Raw genomic sequence first — 20,158 nt, 5'->3', positions numbered from 1 at the left:
AAATAGAACTGTGTTTCTTAACAACAACATCAGCCCAGAGTCTTTCTTTACTCCGGAGTTTCTTTGAGCTCCACATGTTAGCATCTGTACTTCTTTGTCTATGTAGATGGCTCTCTCTCTCTCTCTCTCTCTCTACGTCTATTGAAAACCATGCCTTCCTATCGCTCTCTCCTGTTCCATCCGGGGCTGCTGGGGATTCTGGTTCTTTCTCTTTCCATTGTTGGAATCTCCTTCTCAGACAGTGAGAAGTCTGGCTCCCATTATCCCCTGTATCTCACTTGATCAGCCCTGTCGTAGGTGACCGGAGCTCTGTGGCTGCATCTGCCCCTCACCGCACAGGTGAGCTCTGCACCCCGACTCAGGCTCTGACCCCCCACGTCATGCTCCTGCTCCCCGTCGTCACCCCGGAATAGACGCCCTCCTCACCCTTCCTGGGTTCTGACCCCCCACACTGGAGGGGCGCTGCTCTCGCCATCACCCACCCCGTACCCCGTCAGCCTGGGCTGCCCTCCTGCCCTCACTTGGTCTCCGCATCCCAGGCGGGGAGGTCGTGACTCCCTGTGCCCCCTCCGCAGTCCCTCTTTCAGGGATCTCATAGTCTGGGCCAGGCCACCTCCCCGCTCTTCCCCCAGGTTCTCCCCCGCCACCCCTGACTAGGACTAGAGCTCTGCCAGTGGGCCACCCCCACCTCACGGAAACGCCCTGTCCCTTCCAGGACGCCAGCGCTCCACACCCGCCTGCAGGGACACCCCCTCGCACCAGCATGGCTGCTTCTGCTGGAGCAGCCTGGAGCCAGTTTTGTGTCAGCAGCTCTGCTTAAATAGGACGTCTCCAGAGACCCAGCAGTCCCAGCGCTCTGTGGCACCACTGTAGAGCCAGCGTCTTGGGATTGGAAAGACATTTAGAGGCCGTTTAGCTCTAACTTTGGAGAAGGAAATGGCAACCCACTCCAGCATTCTTGCCTGGAAAATCCCACGGATGGAGAAGCCTGGAGGGCTACCGTCCATGGGGTTTGCAAAGAGTCTGACACGACTGAGCGACTAACACTGGCCCTAACGTAACATCTACCTTGTTACTGTAATTTCTTCCGGAAAAGTTTTCTGATTTGTAATGAAAAAGACTCACCACCTCACAAGAATGGCGTTAATTGTTGAGGTGGCTTCCGTGCTTGTGTTGAGAGTTTGTCCACCTTCCTCCTGTTTTAAGCAGTCGAGCTTGTGTTAACAGGAATCCTCACTTTGAGATGACTGAAGAGTACTCCCTATAAGTGATCTTCCCATCCTACCTCTCCCCTCTGCAAACTGATGATTTTACAAAAGAAAAATGATTGAGGCTCAGGGCTGGGGATAGAATTTGAGAGTCTGTTTCAGTGGCTAGAAGGAATCCTTTTGGCTATAAATAGCCAACGTATTGTTCAGCAAAATGCAATTGAAGGAGAAATTGTCCAGGATGAGAGACGGCTGATCCAAACTGTCTCCCCGACCGGCTGCTGTTTGGTGTCTTAACGTCTGCTCACCTCTGCCCTGGGCTCCGGGTCTGCACTGCCGTCCGGGGCAGCTCTCTCAAGTAGGACTTTCAGCAAGGAGACGATCTGTATTTAGTCAGGTGCCCACTTCCACATATAGCTGTTGAGCCCTTGAAATGGGGCTAAGGTGACCGAGGAACTTTAAAATTTTAATAGATTTAAGTGGTCTCACGTGGCTAATTGGTATCGGACAGTGAAGTTCTAAGGGAATCTGCTTGTCCCTGTCTTTCCTGTCTGCCTTTGCTTTCAGTTCGGCTGTAGAGAGAAATGACCAGAAGAAATGGTTCTGGCGACTTGAGGGCCATCAGCTATGGTGTATGCTCCTCCATTTGCTGGAGTCTAGCTGATCTGCTGGCCGGGAGACCGTGCATTTCCTCACTCACTGCTCTGTGTGTTTTGGGTGTGAAGCTTAAAGCTTGGGAAAGATGACACCTTCTCAGAGAGTGTTTATTTTTTGGCCACAGGTAGATGTGTAAGGTGTTCTCCAGCTGGACCCTCCAACTAAGCCTGAGAAACGAAAGGAAAATAAAGCAATTTCCCTTTCTTTCTCTCCAAGGCAAGAAGAAAAGGGTTTAGTGGGTTGGGTTCAGACTAGAGGGTTTGAGTCCTTTCTTATGCACCGCTTCCTGTTAGCTTCCCGGGTGGCAGTGCCTAGAGATGGCTGTCTTGGATATTTCCCTGGTCTGTACAGTTTGAGGAAGATTTGAGTCCTGCTTCTAGGTTTGATGGGGGTTTCATTTCTTCTGGAACCTGCTTTATATTATTCCTTTCTTCTTCAATGATCCCTGCTGGTTCCTTTGCCTACGTCATGTTTATTGCCTCTGTAACCTCTCTGCCTTGTGGGAATCTTGCCTTCTTGGAGAGAATTACTTACCTTCTGGTCTCCCCAATGCATTCACATTTTGTTTCTCGTGAAACTCTAAATGGCGCTCAGTTCAGTTCAGTCGCTCAGTCGTGTCCGACTCTTTGCGACCCCATGAATTGCAGCACGCCAGGCCTCCCTGTCCATCACAAACCCTCGGAGTCTACTCAAACTCATGCCCATCGAGTCGGTGATGCCATCCAGCCATCTCATCCTCTGTCGTCCCCTTCTCCTCCTGCCCCCAATCCCTCCCAGCATCAGGGTCTTTTCCAGTGAGTCAACTCCTCACATGAGGTGGCCAAAGTATTGGAGTTTCAGCTTCAACATCAGTCCCTCCAATGAACACCCAGGACTTATCTCCTTCAGGATGGACTGGTTGGATCTCCTTGCAGTCCAAGGGACTCTCAAGAGTCTTCTCCAACACCACAGTTCAAAAGCATCAATTTTTCGGCACTCAGCTTTCTTCACAGTCCAACTCTCACATCCATACATTACCATTGGAAAAACCATAGCCTTGACCAGACGGACCTTTGTTGGCAAAGTAATGTCTCTGCTTTTTAATATGCTATCTAGGTTGGTCATAACTTTGCTTCCAAGGAGCAAGCGTCTTTTAATTTCATGGCTGCAGTCACCATGTGCAGTGATTTTGGAGCCCAAAAAAATAAAGTTTGACACTGTTTCCACTGTCTCCCCATCTATTTCCCATGAGGGTGATGGGACCAGATGCCATGATCTTAGTTTTCTGAATGTTAAGCTTTAAGCCAACTTTTTCACTCTCCTCTTTCACTTTCATCAAGAGGCTTTTTAGTTCCTCTTCACTTTCTGCTGGAAGGGTGGTGTCATCTGCATATCTGAGGTTATTGATATTTCTCCTGGAAATCTTGATTCCAGCTTGTGCTTCTTCCAGCCCAGCGTTTCTCATGATGTACTCTGCATGTAAGTTAAATAAGCAGGGTGACAATATACAGCCTTGAAGTACCTAGACCCTTGGAAATCCTTTCTTCAGTCCATTTTCTCTTATGCATCCTTGCTATGTGATGTTAAGACTGGTTCCATCCATTGACGAAGCTAGTTTTTTCCACTTGTTCCCCATGACCAAGTTTGGTCTTCCTGAATCCATATGGCCTTGAGGATGGGGGCTGTCTTTCCTTGGAGCTCCCCCATAGCATAGGGTGCCACTCAGAAGCCGGAAGTAGTCTGCTTTCATGGTCAGTGCTGTCTGTTAAGACCCCATGTTTTCCTCTTTGAAGGATGCAGCCTGCTCTCAGTCGCTTTTCAGAGCAGAGAACTCAGATCGAACTAATGCTAACATTGGATGTTCTTCCAGATAATCACCCAGTCAGTCAGTCTCTCTCTTTACACACACACACACACACACACACCCCACATACACACATACACACACACACACTCTTAAAGCTTCCTAAACTCAGCCTATTATAAGCATTTCCTCAAAACATTAAGAACTTTTCCTAAATGAACTTTTTAACAATGGCGTGATGCTTCAGCATGTGAATGAGTCATCGCTTGCCTTCTTAGCATGTATAATAGTTTAAATATTCAGCAGTGCTACGAGTGTAGTTTCCCCAAAAGTCAAGGACGTGAGCAAAGATGGGTGAGAAAGCATCCGTCGCCCTAAGCTCTAGCCCCGAAGCTGGCCTCGCCGTGACTCGCTGCAGCGGCTGCCAAGGTGCCAGTGCCCTGTTTTCTGCTTCGCAGGCCGCGGCGGTACTTCCTCCTGTCGTCCCAGGTGGCCCTGCACCCGGAGTCCAGAGAGGACCTGGCCGCCCTCCAGGCCAGACACGGCGAGGCGGTGCTGGTGCTGGACAAGTGCAGCAACCTCTCCGAGGGCGTCCCCGCCGCCCGGAAGCGCTGCCACCAGCAGCAGGCCTTCGACTACCCGCAGGTGCTGCAGGTGAGTGCTCCGCCGCCTCTCTCAGGGCCCGGGCTGGGCTGCGACTGACCCCAGCCAACGGGCGTTCCCGCTCCGAGCCGCGCTCCCCAAGCAAGACCAGACTGCTGTCCACTGCTGCCCGCGGACTTCCGGGAGCTTCGGGGTCCGCGTGCTGTTAGTGCAAAGCTGCTTGGCCCGTGAGCGTTCCTGCTCCTTCCATGGACCCATCTTACTGCAAAAAGGCACACCCTGTAGATGCACAGAGGAGCCTTGCACTCAAAGCAGGCACCTGGTTTTTGCTCTTGTTCCTGTATTCCTTATCCAGCCCAGAGGAACTTGCTTCTTTAAGCCTGCAGCTTGTATCCTCCGACTGAGCCAGCTCCCACGGCCACAGTGAGTTCTTCCTGGGAATGGGAGGTCTTTATTTTTTGTTACCGTTTTGTCTCTTGGTGTTTTTGCCACCCTACATGTGTCCTACTGATGTCATGGGGGTGGCAACACTTTGTAACTGCAGGCAGAGCAGTCCTGTATTATGCTCCTGTATTATAAGCAGGCTGTTTGATGCTCCAAGAGCCAGGGGGCCAGGAAAGCAGAAATTGAGTTTTGTTCACTCTGGTGCTGTCCAGTCGCTCAGTCATATCTGACTCTCTGTGACCCCATGGGCTGCAGCACACCAGGCTTCCCTGTCCATCATCTCCCAGAGTTTACTCAAACTCATTGCCATCCAACCATCTCATTCTCTGTCATCCCTTTCTCCTCCGACCTTCAATCTTTCCCAACATCAGGGTCTTTTCCAATGAGTCAGTTCTTCACATCAGGTGGCCAAAGTATTGGAGCTTCAGCATCAGCCCTTCCAATGAATATTCAGGCCTGGTTTCCTTTAGGATTGACTGGTTTGATCTCTGCAGTCCAAGGGACTCTCTAGAGCACCAACAGTTCAAAAGCATCAGGTGTTCGGCACTCAGCCTTCCTTATATTTGAAATATTTTGTTCACTTAAGTATTTAAAATACAAATAGTTCAATTCAAGGAGGGATCTTAAGGAGCTGGTGTGATTGTGTGTGATTTTTATTTTTTCAAAGTCTCCAAAGAGAACTGGCCTGTGCAGGGATTGTTAAAATACCTTCAAAAAGTGCTGCATCTCCTCTGGAATGTCTGACTGATAACAGTGGTTGATGTGAGCAGGAGTATTTATAGTAACCTTTGTCTAGACAGGAAAAATGGTTATCAGCACACATGTCCACATCTGGACGCTGACTCTTTGGGGCCGGCTGCGCGTCCACCTGCCCCTCTGGGCACCATGACCGATGCCCCTTCTCCACCCCTGCCCTTTCTCATTGCTTTCTCCTTTATCCCCAGAGGAATTTGGCATATTGAGTTACTTCATTTTCTTCTGAACTCGCCTTTTCTCTAGCTTTAAAAATTAAACAGTATTTTTGCTTTTTAATTTTTTTTTTCTCCCCAAGAGGCAAAAACTGGAAGAAACTTGAGTATTAGAGAAGGAGCTTTCCTTATTTTTTCGGTTGACCTATTACAACCACATTTTCCTCTTGTACATCTCTCCTTTTCCCAAATGTGCCCCACACCCAGTGGGTTTGAGGGAGTGAATGAGGAAGACCTTTAGTGAGGTCTTGCTTTTTGTTCAGTTGTATCTAAATAGAATGTATACGCCTTAATGTGTTTTCAAAGGCATAGCATTCATGAGATGAATGTTTTCTGTATGCGAAGCACACTGCTGGATGCTGTGGGGGGTAGAAAGATGAAAGGAGATTTGATGCTTTCTGTGCAGGGGGTCCTCTCAAGAGCCAGATATGCCCAGTCCAAATAATTCTAGTACAAGGCAGGCGGAAGTAAGTACTCTGACCACTGGGAAGTCACGGTATATGTACTTAGCACCCCAGGGCTGAAAGAATCCAGTCCTTGGGAAGTCACGTTGTTGAGTTTCCAGAGGAAGACCTGGAGTTGGGTTGTGAACATTTTCAGGATCCGAGCAGCGGAGGCATTGCAGTGACACTCAAGAGTGGAAATCCAGAGCATTGCAACCACTTCAGCTTTTCAGTCTGACCCGGGTGAGCTGTTATCTTTTAGCATTTTCGGTGTTGCTTGGCTTCAGCCCTTGAGAGAACTTCGTGGTCTGCTGGGATCAGAGTAAGTGGATCAGCGGAACTGGCTTGTAATCCCCTCCCTCTGCCTGTGTTCCTGCAGGAGGCTACTTTCTGCATGGTCCTTCGTGGAGCTCGGCTGGGCCAGGCGGTATTGAGTGATGTGTTACGGGCCGGCTGTGTCCCGGTGATCATCGCAGACTCCTACGTTCTGCCTTTCTCTGAAGTCCTTGACTGGAAGAGGTGGGTGTTACCTTCTGATGAACCTTTATCCTGCATGGATTATTTTTAAAGTCCCCCAGCAATTGTAATGCATAGCTAGGTCTGAGAACTACTCCTTCAGAATTTTTTGCTCCATCACGAGAGTTAGTCCATGGACCCGCAGCAGCGATTGGTCACCTGAGGCCTTTGGGCCACATGTGGCACACTGCCAGTGTTTGTAAATAAAGTGTTATTGCATCACAACACACCCTTTCATTGACACATGATCTTTGGCTGTTTTTGAGCTCCAGTGGCATAGTTGAGTCCTGCAGTTTAAGATGACAGAGATTATGTGGCCCTGCACATACTAGGGCCTCCATAAATACATGCTGGATAAATGAATGGATTAGGGAATACAGCTGAAGGAGAAGTCATTGTTAACTTAGAGTGGACGGTGACGAGTGGAGAAGAGTACTGGACAGGCAGAACTGGCCCACAAAGGCCCTGTGGTCGGACAGAGTGTGGTGTATTCAGGAGGCTGAGAGGGTACCTGTGTGGCCGGAGCACAGTGGGGAGTGGATGGAGGATGCGAGAGGCGTGGAGTGGTGATGGGGAGGTGAGAGATGGAGCTGGGGGGAGCTCCTTTGAGCTGATCGGCCCCGAGGAAGGGAGAGGAAGGAGGGGCTGCTCACTGCGAGGACTGTGGGGCTGCGGGAGGCGTGGGGCATTGTCGCTTCTGCTTGTGAGAGCTGAGCGCGACACACGCAGCAGTGCTTTGTAGGCAGGGCTGTACGTACATCCGCCGTCTCCCTCTTGTCTCTAGAGCATCTGTAGTTGTGCCAGAAGAAAAGATGTCAGATGTGTACAGTATTCTGCAGAGCATCCCCCGAAGACAGATTGAAGAAATGCAGAGACAGGTAAGGGGCCAGGCAGCCCTGCAGGGCAGGGCGCGTGGGGGAGGCGAAAGGTGGCCTTGATTGCTTGGATGCAGAGCAGTAGCCTTGCCGCTGAGCACAGGCACGGGATTGATGTCCTCCACTGTGTCAATCAGCCAGACCTAAAAGAGGAAAACAGTGTTAGGGAGTTACATCAGAAAAGGCTTGGGATAATAACTGTCAGAGATTCAGAAACGCTCCTGAAGTAAGCCTGCTGTGATGCTAGGGTCACACGTCAGCTATGCATTCAGGATGCCGAGCTGCCCGTCTCTGGAAGGCCGTTTACACAGGAGGTGAGGGCTCCGGTGACTGAGACGGACATGGAAGCCGGTATGTTTCAGGGTGATGCTTCTCAGGAGCTTTGACCTTGAGTGTTGTGGTATCAGGAGCCTGGGTCCCCGCAGAGTACTGGGCAGAGTCCCTGTGCTACACAGTAGGTCCTCATTAGTTGTCTATCTGATATATAGTAGTGTGTATATGGCTTCCCTGGTGGCTCAGAGGGTAAAGCGCCTGCCTACAATGCAGGAGACCCAGTTTCAGTCCCTGGGTTGGGAAGATCCTCTGGAGAAAGAAATGGCAACCCACTCCAGTACTCTTGCCTGGAAAATTTCATGGATGGAGGAGAGTGGTAGGCTGCAGTCCATGGGATCGCAAAGAGTCGGACACGACTGAGCGACTTCACTTTTTCACTTTAGTGTGTATGTATCAGCCCCAATCTCCCAATTTATTTCTCTCCCCCTTCCACCCTGGAAACGCTGAGTTTGTTTTCTATATCTGTGACTCTACTTCTGTTTTGTAAACAGGTTCATTTGTTCATTTTAGATTCCACATATAAGCAACATCATATGTTATCTGTCTTTCTCTGTCTGACTTCACTTAGCATGATAATCTCTAGGTCTGTCATGTTGCTGCCAATGACACTATTTCGTTTGTATGGCTAATACTCGATCGCATACGTGTACGTCTTCTTTACCCATTCCTCTGTCCGTGGGCATTTAGGCTGCTTCATTGTCTTGGCTTTTGTAAACAGTGCTGCCGTGAACATTGAGGGGTGCCTACATCCTTTCAGATCATGGTTTTCTCTGGTTCTTTTTCTTCTTTTAATGGATTTTTACAAGTTTTTATTCTCATCAAAATTATCTGTGTAAAAAAAAAAAAATTATCTGTGTAGGTGATGAGCCGGAGAAGAGGTCTGGAGGGCCCTCACCATGGAGGCTGTAGCCGTCTCCACACACCCCTGTGTCTAACTTTGTTGCAGGAAGAGGCTCAGGTCTCTGTCTGGGTGAGGGCAGGGCTGTCACCCGGTGGTGTGGAAGTGGGGAGGGACTCTGGGCTTCTCACTGCTGCTTAAACCCATTGTCCATCTCTGTCCTCCTGCCCCGAGCTCCGCCTCTTCCCGAGTGTCTGCAGCAGAATGCAGGGGTTTCTCGGCTCCTCTCGGGCGTGTTCTCTTGGGCCTGTCGCATCAGCCACCACTTGCTTTCCTGCCTCCATACTTTGGTAGTGTTACCTCCTCCCCCGTTCTCTTTATCTTGGATTATGCCTTCATTTTAGGGTTTTAGGAGGGAGTTAGTGGATGTGTTCTGTCCACCTCTTTATTTTGGTACCCAGCTCCTTAGGCCAAACGGATAGTACATCACTCGGTGATTGAGTCTGTAGGTTCTAACCCCCAGACTGCCTGTGTCGAATGCCCGCTTGGCCGGTTGCTGACTGTGTGCCCTTGGCCACGGCTCTGCCTTCTTCGGACCCCCGTGACCTCATCTGTCAAGCACTTCGGCGTTCTGATTTGAAAACAAATCACAGGTTAAGTTTAGCCTCCCCGTAGTCTTTTTCCTAGCACATCCATGTTCATTTCAAGTCTCTGGGTTTCCCCGTTTGCTGCTTAACTACTGACCTCATCTGAGTTGTAGTGAATTAGAAAATCAGCCTAGAAATCTCTACAGTCTTGATCTGAACTTGTGGTTCTTGCAATTCATGTAGAAAAAGAAAATGCTACTTGACAGGACCTGGTGTTAATGTTTTTTGTGTTTCATTTTATGGCATCTTGACTTGTTAATGTAAGTAAACAGGGAATCATCTGCTAAATCAGATGCCGTCTTTTATAGATTTATAAAAGGCTGAGAAAACACCAGGAGGTAAAAAAGGAGCAAATTCTGCCCAATTACCTTCTCCACCCCACTACCTTCCTATTGGGAAGAGAATCACTTAGTTTTTAGAGCAGAGTACCCGGGGCCAGCTCACAGAATGCCCTTTTCCGTGGGAACTTGGCTGAGGAACCGCGGGTCTGGGATGAGCCTTGCCAGTCTTTTCAAGTGACAGATTCGGAATCATAGAACATTGAAGTGGAATGACTAAAGGTTACTTAAAACAGTGTACTTTTAGGTTATTTGGGTTCCGAGAGACACATTTGGTGTCCTTAAAAGACTCCAGTTTGAGCCGTGTGTTGGTCTCTATTAATGGTGTGACTGTGACACGTCTGTGACCAAAGCTCCTCGGACCTCCCCACTTATGTAATCCAGGGTGGGCTAGATCAGCTCTCATGTTGCATTCAGCTGTTAAAAAACACTGTGTAACTCCTGTCCTTGACAGTATTAATAATTGAGTGGTCATCTCTTTCCCATGACCACCTCCTGTCATGAGGGCCTGTTACTGTCTGTGGTGGTGAATACCCTGTATTATGTCCACTGGCAGAATAAAGGTGATCTCAGTACTTTCCTGGGCTTCCCTGGTGGCTTAGATGGCAAAGAATCTGCCTGGAATGCAGGGAGGCCTGGGTTCAATCTGTGAGTTGGAAAGATCTCCCAGAGAAGGGACTGGCAACCCACTCCAGGATTCTTGCCTGGAGAATTCCATGGACAGATGAGCCTGGTGGGCTACAGTCCATGGGGTTGCAAAGAGTCGGATACAACTGAGCGACTCACACTTTGACTTTCAGTCCTTTCCTGCCTCCCGTCCTAAGTCTCCCTTCTGCTGGCTGATGCTCTTCTCTGTGCTACTTTCAGACCTTCTGAGATGCTTCGCTGCTGTGGCCTGGTTAGTCCTGCTCCCCTCTCTCTGAATAGTCTGTGTCCCCAGAATGACCTCTTTTCTTCTCCCAACCTCAGATTTCTAGACTGGACTGATCTCAGCCAGAGGTGAGATTATCCGGCTGAAGCAGTTCCCAGAGAGTTCGAGCGGATGACTAGGTGCCACTCCCAGATGTCAGTGGTGCACCTGTCTCCCAGACTGTGCCACCTTGGAATGTCTGCACATGTTGCCAGATGCCTCCCAAGGGGGCAAAAGTGCGGTGCTTGGGAGCCGCTTTCCCACTGATAACGTGGTCGTCTCTCTAAGATTAGACACAGCTCTTTGTTCTTTCCAGAATATGCTTGTCCTTTGCTTTCTGTATCCCCTCCATTGATTCAGTCAGACCCTGGCAGGAGTAACTGAAAAAACTAGCACACGCTTGGTTCTTGAAAGGTATTGCACCTCGGTGAATTCTCTTTAGGCAGGTGCGGTTTGAGTCTTTGTAAGACAGGGGTCAACTTTTAGGGGAAGACCTGTTACGTCAGTAGTTGATGCCTTAGAACCCCGGGTTGCTTGTGCTAGAATGAGCTGAGGCTGAGGAGCAGAGGGTGGAATTTTCTTGCCGAGCAGCTCAGGACGGGCCGGGGGGCTGCGCGCACAGTTCTCACCAGCAGAGGGCCCCATCCGCTTTGAAGTGACTCGTCTTCCTTCTGAGCGGCCATTTTTAAGGAGTCCTGAGTGCCGTGAGCTAGGCTGACACGTCCCTCAGAGCCGCTCTCCAGAGAGACCCGCTCCTTCTGTGCTTTTTAGCACAGGATTCTGCTCTCCTGGGATGGAGCAGAGCCAGAGTACCTGAATTTGACACCCAAGATACGGGCGGGATCTTGGTGAGGACAGTAATGCAGCTTTGAGTTCAGGGGCTATAATCTGATCGACGGGTATGTGGTGACAGCCCTTAACATGGCCCAGGACTTTAGGACGCAGCAAGAGAGGAGGATATTCTGCCCGACAAGTGAGCATAGTTAACTTTTCCTCCTCACCTGAGATGCGATAGTGAAGCAGCCGTTAAAGTTATATGCAGGGCTCGAACCTGAAGTAAGAGCTAGACGTAAGCTAAGACTATTGAAGTACAGTCTGCATCTGTGTTATCTACCCCTGAAGACCAGCAACCGGCTGTGTTGGCGTATATGGCATTGGAAGAGCTGGGGTGGCTTACAGGGCTTTCTGTGGTTTAGTTAGAAATCAGTTCCTTCCATTAATAGAGATTAATAGTTGCTTTTGTTGTTGTTCAGTCGGTAAGTCGTGTCCAGCTCTTTGTGACCCCATAGACTGTAGCACGCCAGGCTTCCCTGTCCTTTACTGTTGCCCAGAGTCTGCTCAAACTCAGGTCCATTGAGTCAGTGATGCCATCCAACCACCTCGTCCTCTGTCGCCCCCTTCTCCTCCTGCCCTCAATCTTTCCCAGCATCAGAGTCTTTTCTAACGAGTCTGTTCTTTGCATCAGGTGGCCAAAGTATTGGAGCTTCAGCTTCAGCATCAGTCCTTCCAATAAATATTCAGGGTTGATTTCCTTCAGGATGGACTGGTTTGATCTCCTTGCTATCCAAGGGACTCTCAAGAGTCTTCTCCAGCACCGCAGTTCAAAAACATCAATTCTTTGGTGCTCAGCCTTCTTTATGGTCCAACTCTCATATCTGTACATGACTACTGGAAAAGCCATAGCTTTGACTATGTGGAACTTTGTCGGCAAAGTGATGTCTCTGCTTTTTAATAAGCTCTCTAGGTTTGTCATAGCTTTCTGTCCACGGAGTAAGCCTCTTTTAATTTCATGGCTGCAGTCACTGTCCACAGTGAGTCAGTAGAGGTTAATAGTTATAGAGGTATAAAGCCAACTTGTCAGCCTTTTATTGTCTTATGAGCTGTATTAGCTCATTAACTTAGTGGTGCCCTAATTATGTTTTTTTTTTTCCTCCAAGGGGAAATGATAGGAGATAATAAGAAATTTGTGACCCCCTACCCACACATGCCTAATAGCCATTCTGGGGATATGTGGGTACAAGCCCAAAGAAAGCTGAGAAGATGGTGCAGATTTTCCAGAGCATGTTAGTGGTCTGAAATGGGAGGAAGTCTGGGTTAAAGCTGTTAGGGACAGATTTATTGGGGAGGTAGTATTTGATGGCAGCCTTAAAGATGGAAGGTTCCATCCACTACCTTTCTCATGTTGGAAGCCAGGAAGAAGTATGCAACTAAGTATTTTTCTACAGTCTAATGGAACATTCACATCCCCAGTCTCCTTTGGAATCACAATGAAAAAGAGAGCAACCCAGAATATTGAAAGGCTGACTAGACACTGGACTGTATAGTTGGCAGTGTTTGTGTGGAGAGGGAGGAAGGTGTAAATGGATCCTCAGTTTATCTGTTGAGTGGAGTTTCCAAACATTCTTTTATTGGTCAGTGGCTCCGCCAGCAGTGACCTCTAACCTCAGCCACACTAGGAGGTGGAAGTTAGGAGCCTGCCTTGCCTTTGAACTCTTCTTTGTATTCAATTGACTGGGAGCCTTTGAGGTGGCAGAAACATTCAGCATCTTCTTTGCTCTCTCTTTGAACGCTTGGCCAAGTTAAAATATCAGTTTCTTTTCTATTACACTGACCCATCTCACCCTGCCTTCATATTTTCCTATTATGCTAAGCATATCGAGTATCTGTTCTCCGAAGGAGTGCGTGAAGATATAATGGGCTGATTAGGAAAAAGAACATGTCTATTGAAGAATATGTGGTCCCCTCACCTGGCAGGACTGTTGTCAGGCCTAGCTGTGGTCGAGGAGAAAGCAGGAGAGACCGCAGAACAGTAAGTGTGTGTATGTGTCCACCAGAGTTCATGCACTTTATTCAGGGGAGAGACCCCACAGGAGGCTGCTGTTTTATCTTACATGTGATTTCAGCACATTGAACTGTCTGCTTTCCATAGACATGGTAGTTTCGAAGTTACATCTTTGAAGGACAGAAAGACTCTAAGTGAGGGGCTGTGACATGGGGCATCTGCCAGTCAGGCGTGAATGGAGAAGACGGAAAAGTTGTTTTAAAAATAGAACTTGGATGGAATGCTCTATAAATAATAAGTGCTGGAGAGGGGGTGGAGAGAAGGGAACCCTCCTACAATGTTGGTGGGAATATAAATCGGTATAGCCATTATGAGAACAGTATGGAGGTTCCTTAAAAAACTAAAAATAGAGCTGCAATATGACCTGGAAATCCCACTCCTAGGCATATATCCGGAGAGAAACATGATCCAAAAGGATATATACGGCCCAGTGTTCACTGCAGCACTGTTTACAGTAGCCAAGACATGGAAGTACCTAAATGTCGAAAGAGGAGTGGATGAAGATGTACATCTATACAATGGAATGTTACGCAACCATTACAAAGAATGAAATAATGCCATTTGCAGCAACATGGATTGACCTAGAGATTGTCATACTGAGTGACATAAGTCAGAGAAGGAGAAATACCATGTGACATCCCTTACATGTGGAATCTAAAGAGAATTGATACCAATGAACTTAGAAAACAGAAAAGGACCTGCAGACTTGGAGAATAAACTTATGGTTGCCAAGATGAGGGATGCAGGAAAGAATAGTTGGAGAGTTTGGGATGGACCTGTACACACTGCTGTGATTAAAATGGTTAGCCAAGGATAGCCAGCGAGGACCTACTGCACAGCACAGGGAGCTCTGCTCAATGTTGTGTGGTGGCCTGGATGGGAGGAGAGTTTAAGGGAGAATCGATACATGCGTATGTGTGGCTGGGTCCCTTGGCTGTTCACCTGAAACTCTCATAACATTGTTAATTGGCTATACCCCAATACAAAATAAAAAGTTAAAAAAATAGAACTTGGGACTTCTTGGCATTCCAGTGGTTAACACTTCACCTTCCAACGCAGGGTGTGTGGGTTTGATCCCTGATTGAGGAGCTAAGGTCGTATATCGGCCAAAAATCCAGAACATAAACAACAGAAGCACTATGTAACACATTCAATAAAGACTTTTTAAAAATGGTCCACATCAAAAAAAAAAACCAAAACTTAAAAAATGAAAACAGAACTCTCAGCACTGGATACACGGCAGACAACAGAATGTGCCTCTCGATATCCTGGGTGTGTCATCGTAAAATGGTAGAATTCCTTGGTTCAAAGAAATATGTACATGTTTGTTTTGCATATTTTGGACTTCTGGCATCCAAATGAGTCTTACCATCACTTTGATCTTTGAATATAGTTTCTATTTTGTCGCCTCGAAGCTGTTTTTTGACGGAGCATCTTAAAATTGTGGAAATACAGAAAGGGCTGTCCTTGAGGATGCCCTGCAGTCTTTTAAGTGAAGGTTTATGTTTCGCATATATAAATGTGTTTTAAAAATATTGGCTTTCATGTATTTTTGAAAGTTTTCTATCTAAAATGTTTTGCTTTTATTTTTTATAAGTGTTTTGTGATGCACTTAAAGGTCTTTGTCAGCCCTGGGATGTCTAGAGCCCCCAGCAGCCCGGATGGATGCACTCTCTGTGTTTGACCGTTGTGTCCGTTGACGGCTCTATAGCAGTCTGTCCGTTTCCCCCTCCCTCCCTGCCCCCAACACACACAGTTTACCAAGCAAGCTCTTTAAACAGAACAGTGAGAATAGGCAGCGAGAGGAGTGATCTGAATTTTTTTAATGTGCGGAAACGGAAGAAGAGACGTAAAGCGATCCTCCGGAGACCACACAACACATGAGGGACAGACAGGGGAACATACTCTGTCTTGCCGGCCACAATTTGATTCAAATCCTAGAGCTTGGTGGCCTGGATTGAGGCTGAATGTCAGGATGAGCTTCCCAGCAATTCAGGTTAGCTGCTTATTGGATCATCTCTCCTAAAAAGTGGTTGCCCGAGACATGTGAGACTGGACATGTCTCTGGAAATATGAAGAATGTGGAAAAGACTTCACTTCTAATTTCCAAGATTTGACATTGTAATGTCTGTTACTCTTCCCGCCTCTCCCCCCGCCCATCCTGTGAAATTGAAAAAAACCATAATATGCATAAACTGAATTCTCAGGGCTTTGAAAAAAAATGCCAAGTATCCCCCCCCCCCACGCCTGCCCCTGTCTAGTCCCAACATGCCACTCCAAGCTCTGTTTGCCAATCTCGGCTTTCATACTTGCCCTTAAAAAAGCTACTGGATCACTTACCTGTCAGCGAAACACACTGACCCGATCCTTGGCGTCCTCCTTGTGAAACAGACAACTGTGGTTCTGATACAAAGCCAGGCTCTTTGGCCAGTGGGAGAGCCTTGGGGAAGAGTGTGATTACTGGATATTTTGAGTTTCATAATTTTGTTTCAATTTTGTGACTCTGTTGGAGTTTTCCTGAATGTATAAATCCATATTGTGAAGGAGATCAGTCAACTTATGTTTAAAGGAGGATAAAATAAGGACTCATTTAATTGGAACTCTTAAGGAAGAGCATTTTTATGTGTTTAACTGTTTTTTTTTTTCAACTTTAGTATTAAGAACCTTATTGGAAAAAGACTTTTGCCAAGTATCTGATGGGAAGCCAAGAAAAGCATTTTAATAGAACGGTCTCAAATTTATAGTACACTAGGGCCTGTAAATAAATTTCCCTGTCTTTAAGGTTGGGGCTGATTTGCAGTTATTTTGTATAGCTTCTGAGATTTAAATCCTCACAGTCCAGATGGGGAGATCATAAAGCTGCTTTCCTTGGCAGCCCTGGCATACATGGTCCACGGCGAGCCCTGTCTGTAAATGCTTACTTAGCATCTTGTGATGCCAGTTTTTAATTGGTTTAGCGACTTTTCCTAGAGCACCCTCCCTCCAAATATTTTCAAACTCTTGGAGAATTAGAGTCCTTGATTTCATAATGCAGACTTGTCAAGTATATATATATTAAGTACCTGCTTTTTTGCTAGAATTGTATAGGTATATGAAAGGAAATTTTTACAAAGGGGGAGGGCATGAACACAGATTCCGTCCTCAGGGTGCTAGGGAGAATGCTTTCAGTAACAGATGAATGAAGAGGCCAGAAGTGCTGTCTCTCAGTTGTACTCCGGAATGTATCAGGAAGGGAAAGGAGGCTTCCTGACTGGGTGGCCTCGAATAGGGCGAGAGGATGCTCTGAGAGGTGCTGAGCTCCACCCAGAGGTTGGCATCTGTGGGAAAGACTCGGTAGGTCCTATGGAGCAGCCTGAGGCGGACCTTGAAATAACCAGCAAGAGAGAACTTTCTAGGGAGCTGGAAGGACGGGAAAGGTCAGTGACAAGTGAAGAATAATGAAAAAATGCACGATGAAAGAGGAAAGCAATATCAATTAAGGAGACTGAGGGGGGGAGAAAATCAAAGAGCTGGAAGGAACCTTAGAAATTATTCAGCCCTTTCTTTGTATTTTATAAATGAGGTGGAAGCCCTAGCGTTCAAGTGATCTTGAGGATGAATTGTTAGGGCCAGAGCCTTGCCTTGCCTTGCCTGACCCAGGTCTGCTGACTCCAGCTGATGGATTTTGGGTCGAAGGGGGAGCTTGTGTACTACAGTAATTTTCAATTCAGGCAGTCTTGAGTAGCATTTTATTTTTTGAAAAACGAAGGATAATAGAAAGAAGGCATCAGAGTATTACTTAGCAAGGGTAAATCTTTCCTGAAATCTTTTCTTTCATATGTATATGTGCAGTGAGTGTCAGTATTTAATGTATTTATATGTTTCTTGGTGTGGGTCCCAGTCCAGAAAGTTTGAGAGATGTTGATAGTGGCAAGCACATGGGCTTTTGAGTTGGGGAGACCTGAATTTGCATCCCAGGCTGTACCTTCTGTCTGCCAGCTTTGGGAGCATGGGCAAGTCACTTTGCCAAGTGTCAATTTTCTTATCTCAGACCTGGGGATAATAGTCCGACTCTTTGTGAGCCCATGGACTAGAACCCACCAGGCTCCTCTGTCCATGGAATTCTCCAGGCAAGAATACTGGAGTGGGTTGCCGTTCCCTTCTGGGGATCTTCCCGACCCGGGGATCTTCCCGACCCAGTGATCGAACTCAGGTCTCCTGCACTGCAAGCAGATTCTTCACCGTCTGAGCTACAGGGAAGTCCCCAATAATACAATAGAGCAGTTCTGTTGTTTAAATGAAGTCCTTGAATTAAAGCATCTAGAGGCCGGTCTGCCTGCTCTGTGTTGGCTGTCGCCTGGGTCTAGGTTTGAACACTGGCAGGAGTCTCCTGATTTGGAGCTTGGGCTTCAGGAACCACAGTAAGTTACCAACGCGGATGTATTATGCATTTGCTTCTGGGCTTGGAAACTTGAAACAGAACTTATTCCTGTGGGTCTGGTGTGCTTTCTACATCTTGGAATAGAGGGAGGTTCCCTCTCTGGTTTTCAGAATGGCTTTTGAAAATCAGTGGTTCTTTAGCTGGCCTTAAAAAAAATTCATTGGCATGTTTGGGTCAAGTACTATTACTTTTTCCCCTTTCCAATGAGAATGATTTTCATACTGAGTCTCCCCCCCGCCCCCCCTTTTAATGTATCCTCTGCTGGATCATGATTTTACTCATTTTTTTGAACCAGAAGATTAAAAAATAAGCATAAAGAGAAAAGTCAAAATCAGAATTGACATTTGGGTGGTGAACACTTGGAGAACTGGAGTTTTACTAGGTATGTACTAAAAATAAAGCAACTTTTTATGTGAATTTAAGAGGACCGGTGAGATATCTCTTAGGAATAGCTGTTGTTCGCCTCCTACTGAAAGGGTAATGAGTTGTATCATCTGGTTTTCCTGGTTCTCTGCTGTTCCCCTCGCCCTTGCTGCCCTTCCCCCACCCCTGTCCAGCCAGCTCCATCCCGTATTTGAAATCCCGCTGGAGAGCAAGTGAGCGCTTCATCCCTAGATGATTCGGGCCAGGGGCTAAAACACTGCCATAAATCTGCAGCTCATTTTAATGCCACGTTAAAACAGTGCGAGCGGCTGGTTTCCGCGGCCCCTGCCCTCTTTCTTTACGTGCTTCTTTGGCTCTTCTTTATAAAGAGGCCCTGTGGAGTCATTTTAAAGTCCTTATCAGTTTGCTGACAGCTATATGGGCCTTTCTGCCGAGTCCAGGAGCTCAGGCAGGCGTGTGAAACTTCTGATATTAAAATTGAAGAAAAATGCCAGGCAGAAGGGATTGGGGAGCGCAGCGGTGATTTGGAGGTGAAAGACTAGCGAGGTAATTAACCTCTGCAGGTCCGGAACTCCGCCCTTGGCCGGATAAGTTGCTCCTGGTTGGTGGGGGCAGGGCAGCAAGGGTTAGGCCAGGGAGGGCTTTCCAAGGGCTTTTATTTTTATCCCCTGATGAGAAATGCCGTTCAGCTGGCAGCCTGTGCGTTCAGGCTTCAGCAAGCGAGTTGGGCAGTCCTGAAGGGCTGAGGGAGCCAGGTTTACAATGCAGTTTTTTTTTTCTTTTTCCCCTAAAGGCCGTCTGACTGGCTAGACCTCAGTTCTCACGTCTCTGGCAGCTCCAGCTCGCTGTCTCTGTGTCCACAGCATCGCTGTTATCGAATTTAAAGGGACTTTCATCAGTCTGCACGGCTGCCCCTTTTAGACCAGATTGCTAACTCCCAGTAATCCTCGCAGAGTGCTTGGTGGAAGCGCCAGGCCCTCTATAAATGTCAGCCTGCAGAGCTTGGCCCTTTTTACCCTCTCAGTTACAGGGAGGTGGACTGGAAGCTGTCCTCCCTCTCCTCCACCACTTTTCCTTTCTCTCTTTGCTGGAAAACTCCAACAGCAGACAGCTGAGGGGAAGGAAAAACCATTACCTGGATCAAGGCCAGTGGCTTGATGATCAGGAGCCTCAAAATCTCTGGCATCTCCTGACCAGAGTGTTTTTCCAGGCACTTCAAAAAGTACACCCTCACCCTCCTCCAGCTTTCAGCTTTCCAGCCTTGATTCCAGGTGGGCTGAATGGGGGCATCATGCCCTCAGAATCTGTATCTGTCTGCTCCTCTTCTCCTAACTGAAGCTTTTAGGAAGACGATAGTAGAGATAAGCAAAATCCGGCGGACATATATTTTTAACTGCCCTGCACCCTTTTGGCGCAAACACGTTATTTTTCCTTTTTAAAATAGTTTTGGACATGAGTACTTTTGCAAGTGTATTCAATTTAAAATAGTCATTTAACTTGAGGTTGAAGCAAAAGCAAAGAATTTTTGCAGTAAGTTAGTCAAATTATATAGCTGTTGATCTAGGATCGATGATTTTCATTGAGCAAACAATAAAAAATATCAGTTTGTTTTACTACTTGTGTAGCTCCTGTGGGGAGAGTAATTAGGTATGAAAACTGACCAATTATAAATCAAAATAAAATACTCCAACCTCCAAAGCAACCAAGCTACTTTTTTGAACATTTCTGACAATATCAATAAATATTCTGATATTATGAACAATATCAGTAGAATAAATTGATATTCTATAGTTAAGTTTACTGAATCAGAACTTTTTCTTTGTGGTATAATTTTAATAAATTTGCTAAAAATATTTTACAAATAATTTAATGTACTGAAAGTTCTCAGTAAATATATGACTATGAGCAGTCTTCATCATACAGCCTTTGCAAGGGGTGTGGCCATGTCA

At 47.1% G+C, this 20,158-nt stretch overlaps 1 protein-coding gene across 3 annotated transcripts in view; it reads left to right on the top strand.

Moving 5' to 3' along the window:
* Positions 1–20,158, top strand: part of EXT2 (exostosin glycosyltransferase 2) — a 138,168-nt gene that overhangs the window by 20,571 nt on the left and 97,439 nt on the right. For all 3 annotated transcript variants that reach the window (XM_020902961.2, XM_070473137.1, XM_070473138.1), the window contains exons 5-7: positions 4,107–4,302; positions 6,486–6,625; positions 7,407–7,500. In XM_020902961.2, coding sequence (XP_020758620.2) covers positions 4,107–4,302; positions 6,486–6,625; positions 7,407–7,500 — 430 coding nt within the window. The remainder of the gene's footprint in view (positions 1–4,106; positions 4,303–6,485; positions 6,626–7,406; positions 7,501–20,158) is intronic.

This window comes from Odocoileus virginianus, chromosome 10, assembly GCF_023699985.2.
Source record: "Odocoileus virginianus isolate 20LAN1187 ecotype Illinois chromosome 10, Ovbor_1.2, whole genome shotgun sequence".
NCBI lineage: Eukaryota > Metazoa > Chordata > Mammalia > Artiodactyla > Cervidae > Odocoileus > Odocoileus virginianus.
This window is presented reverse-complemented; position numbering and strand designations above follow the sequence as displayed.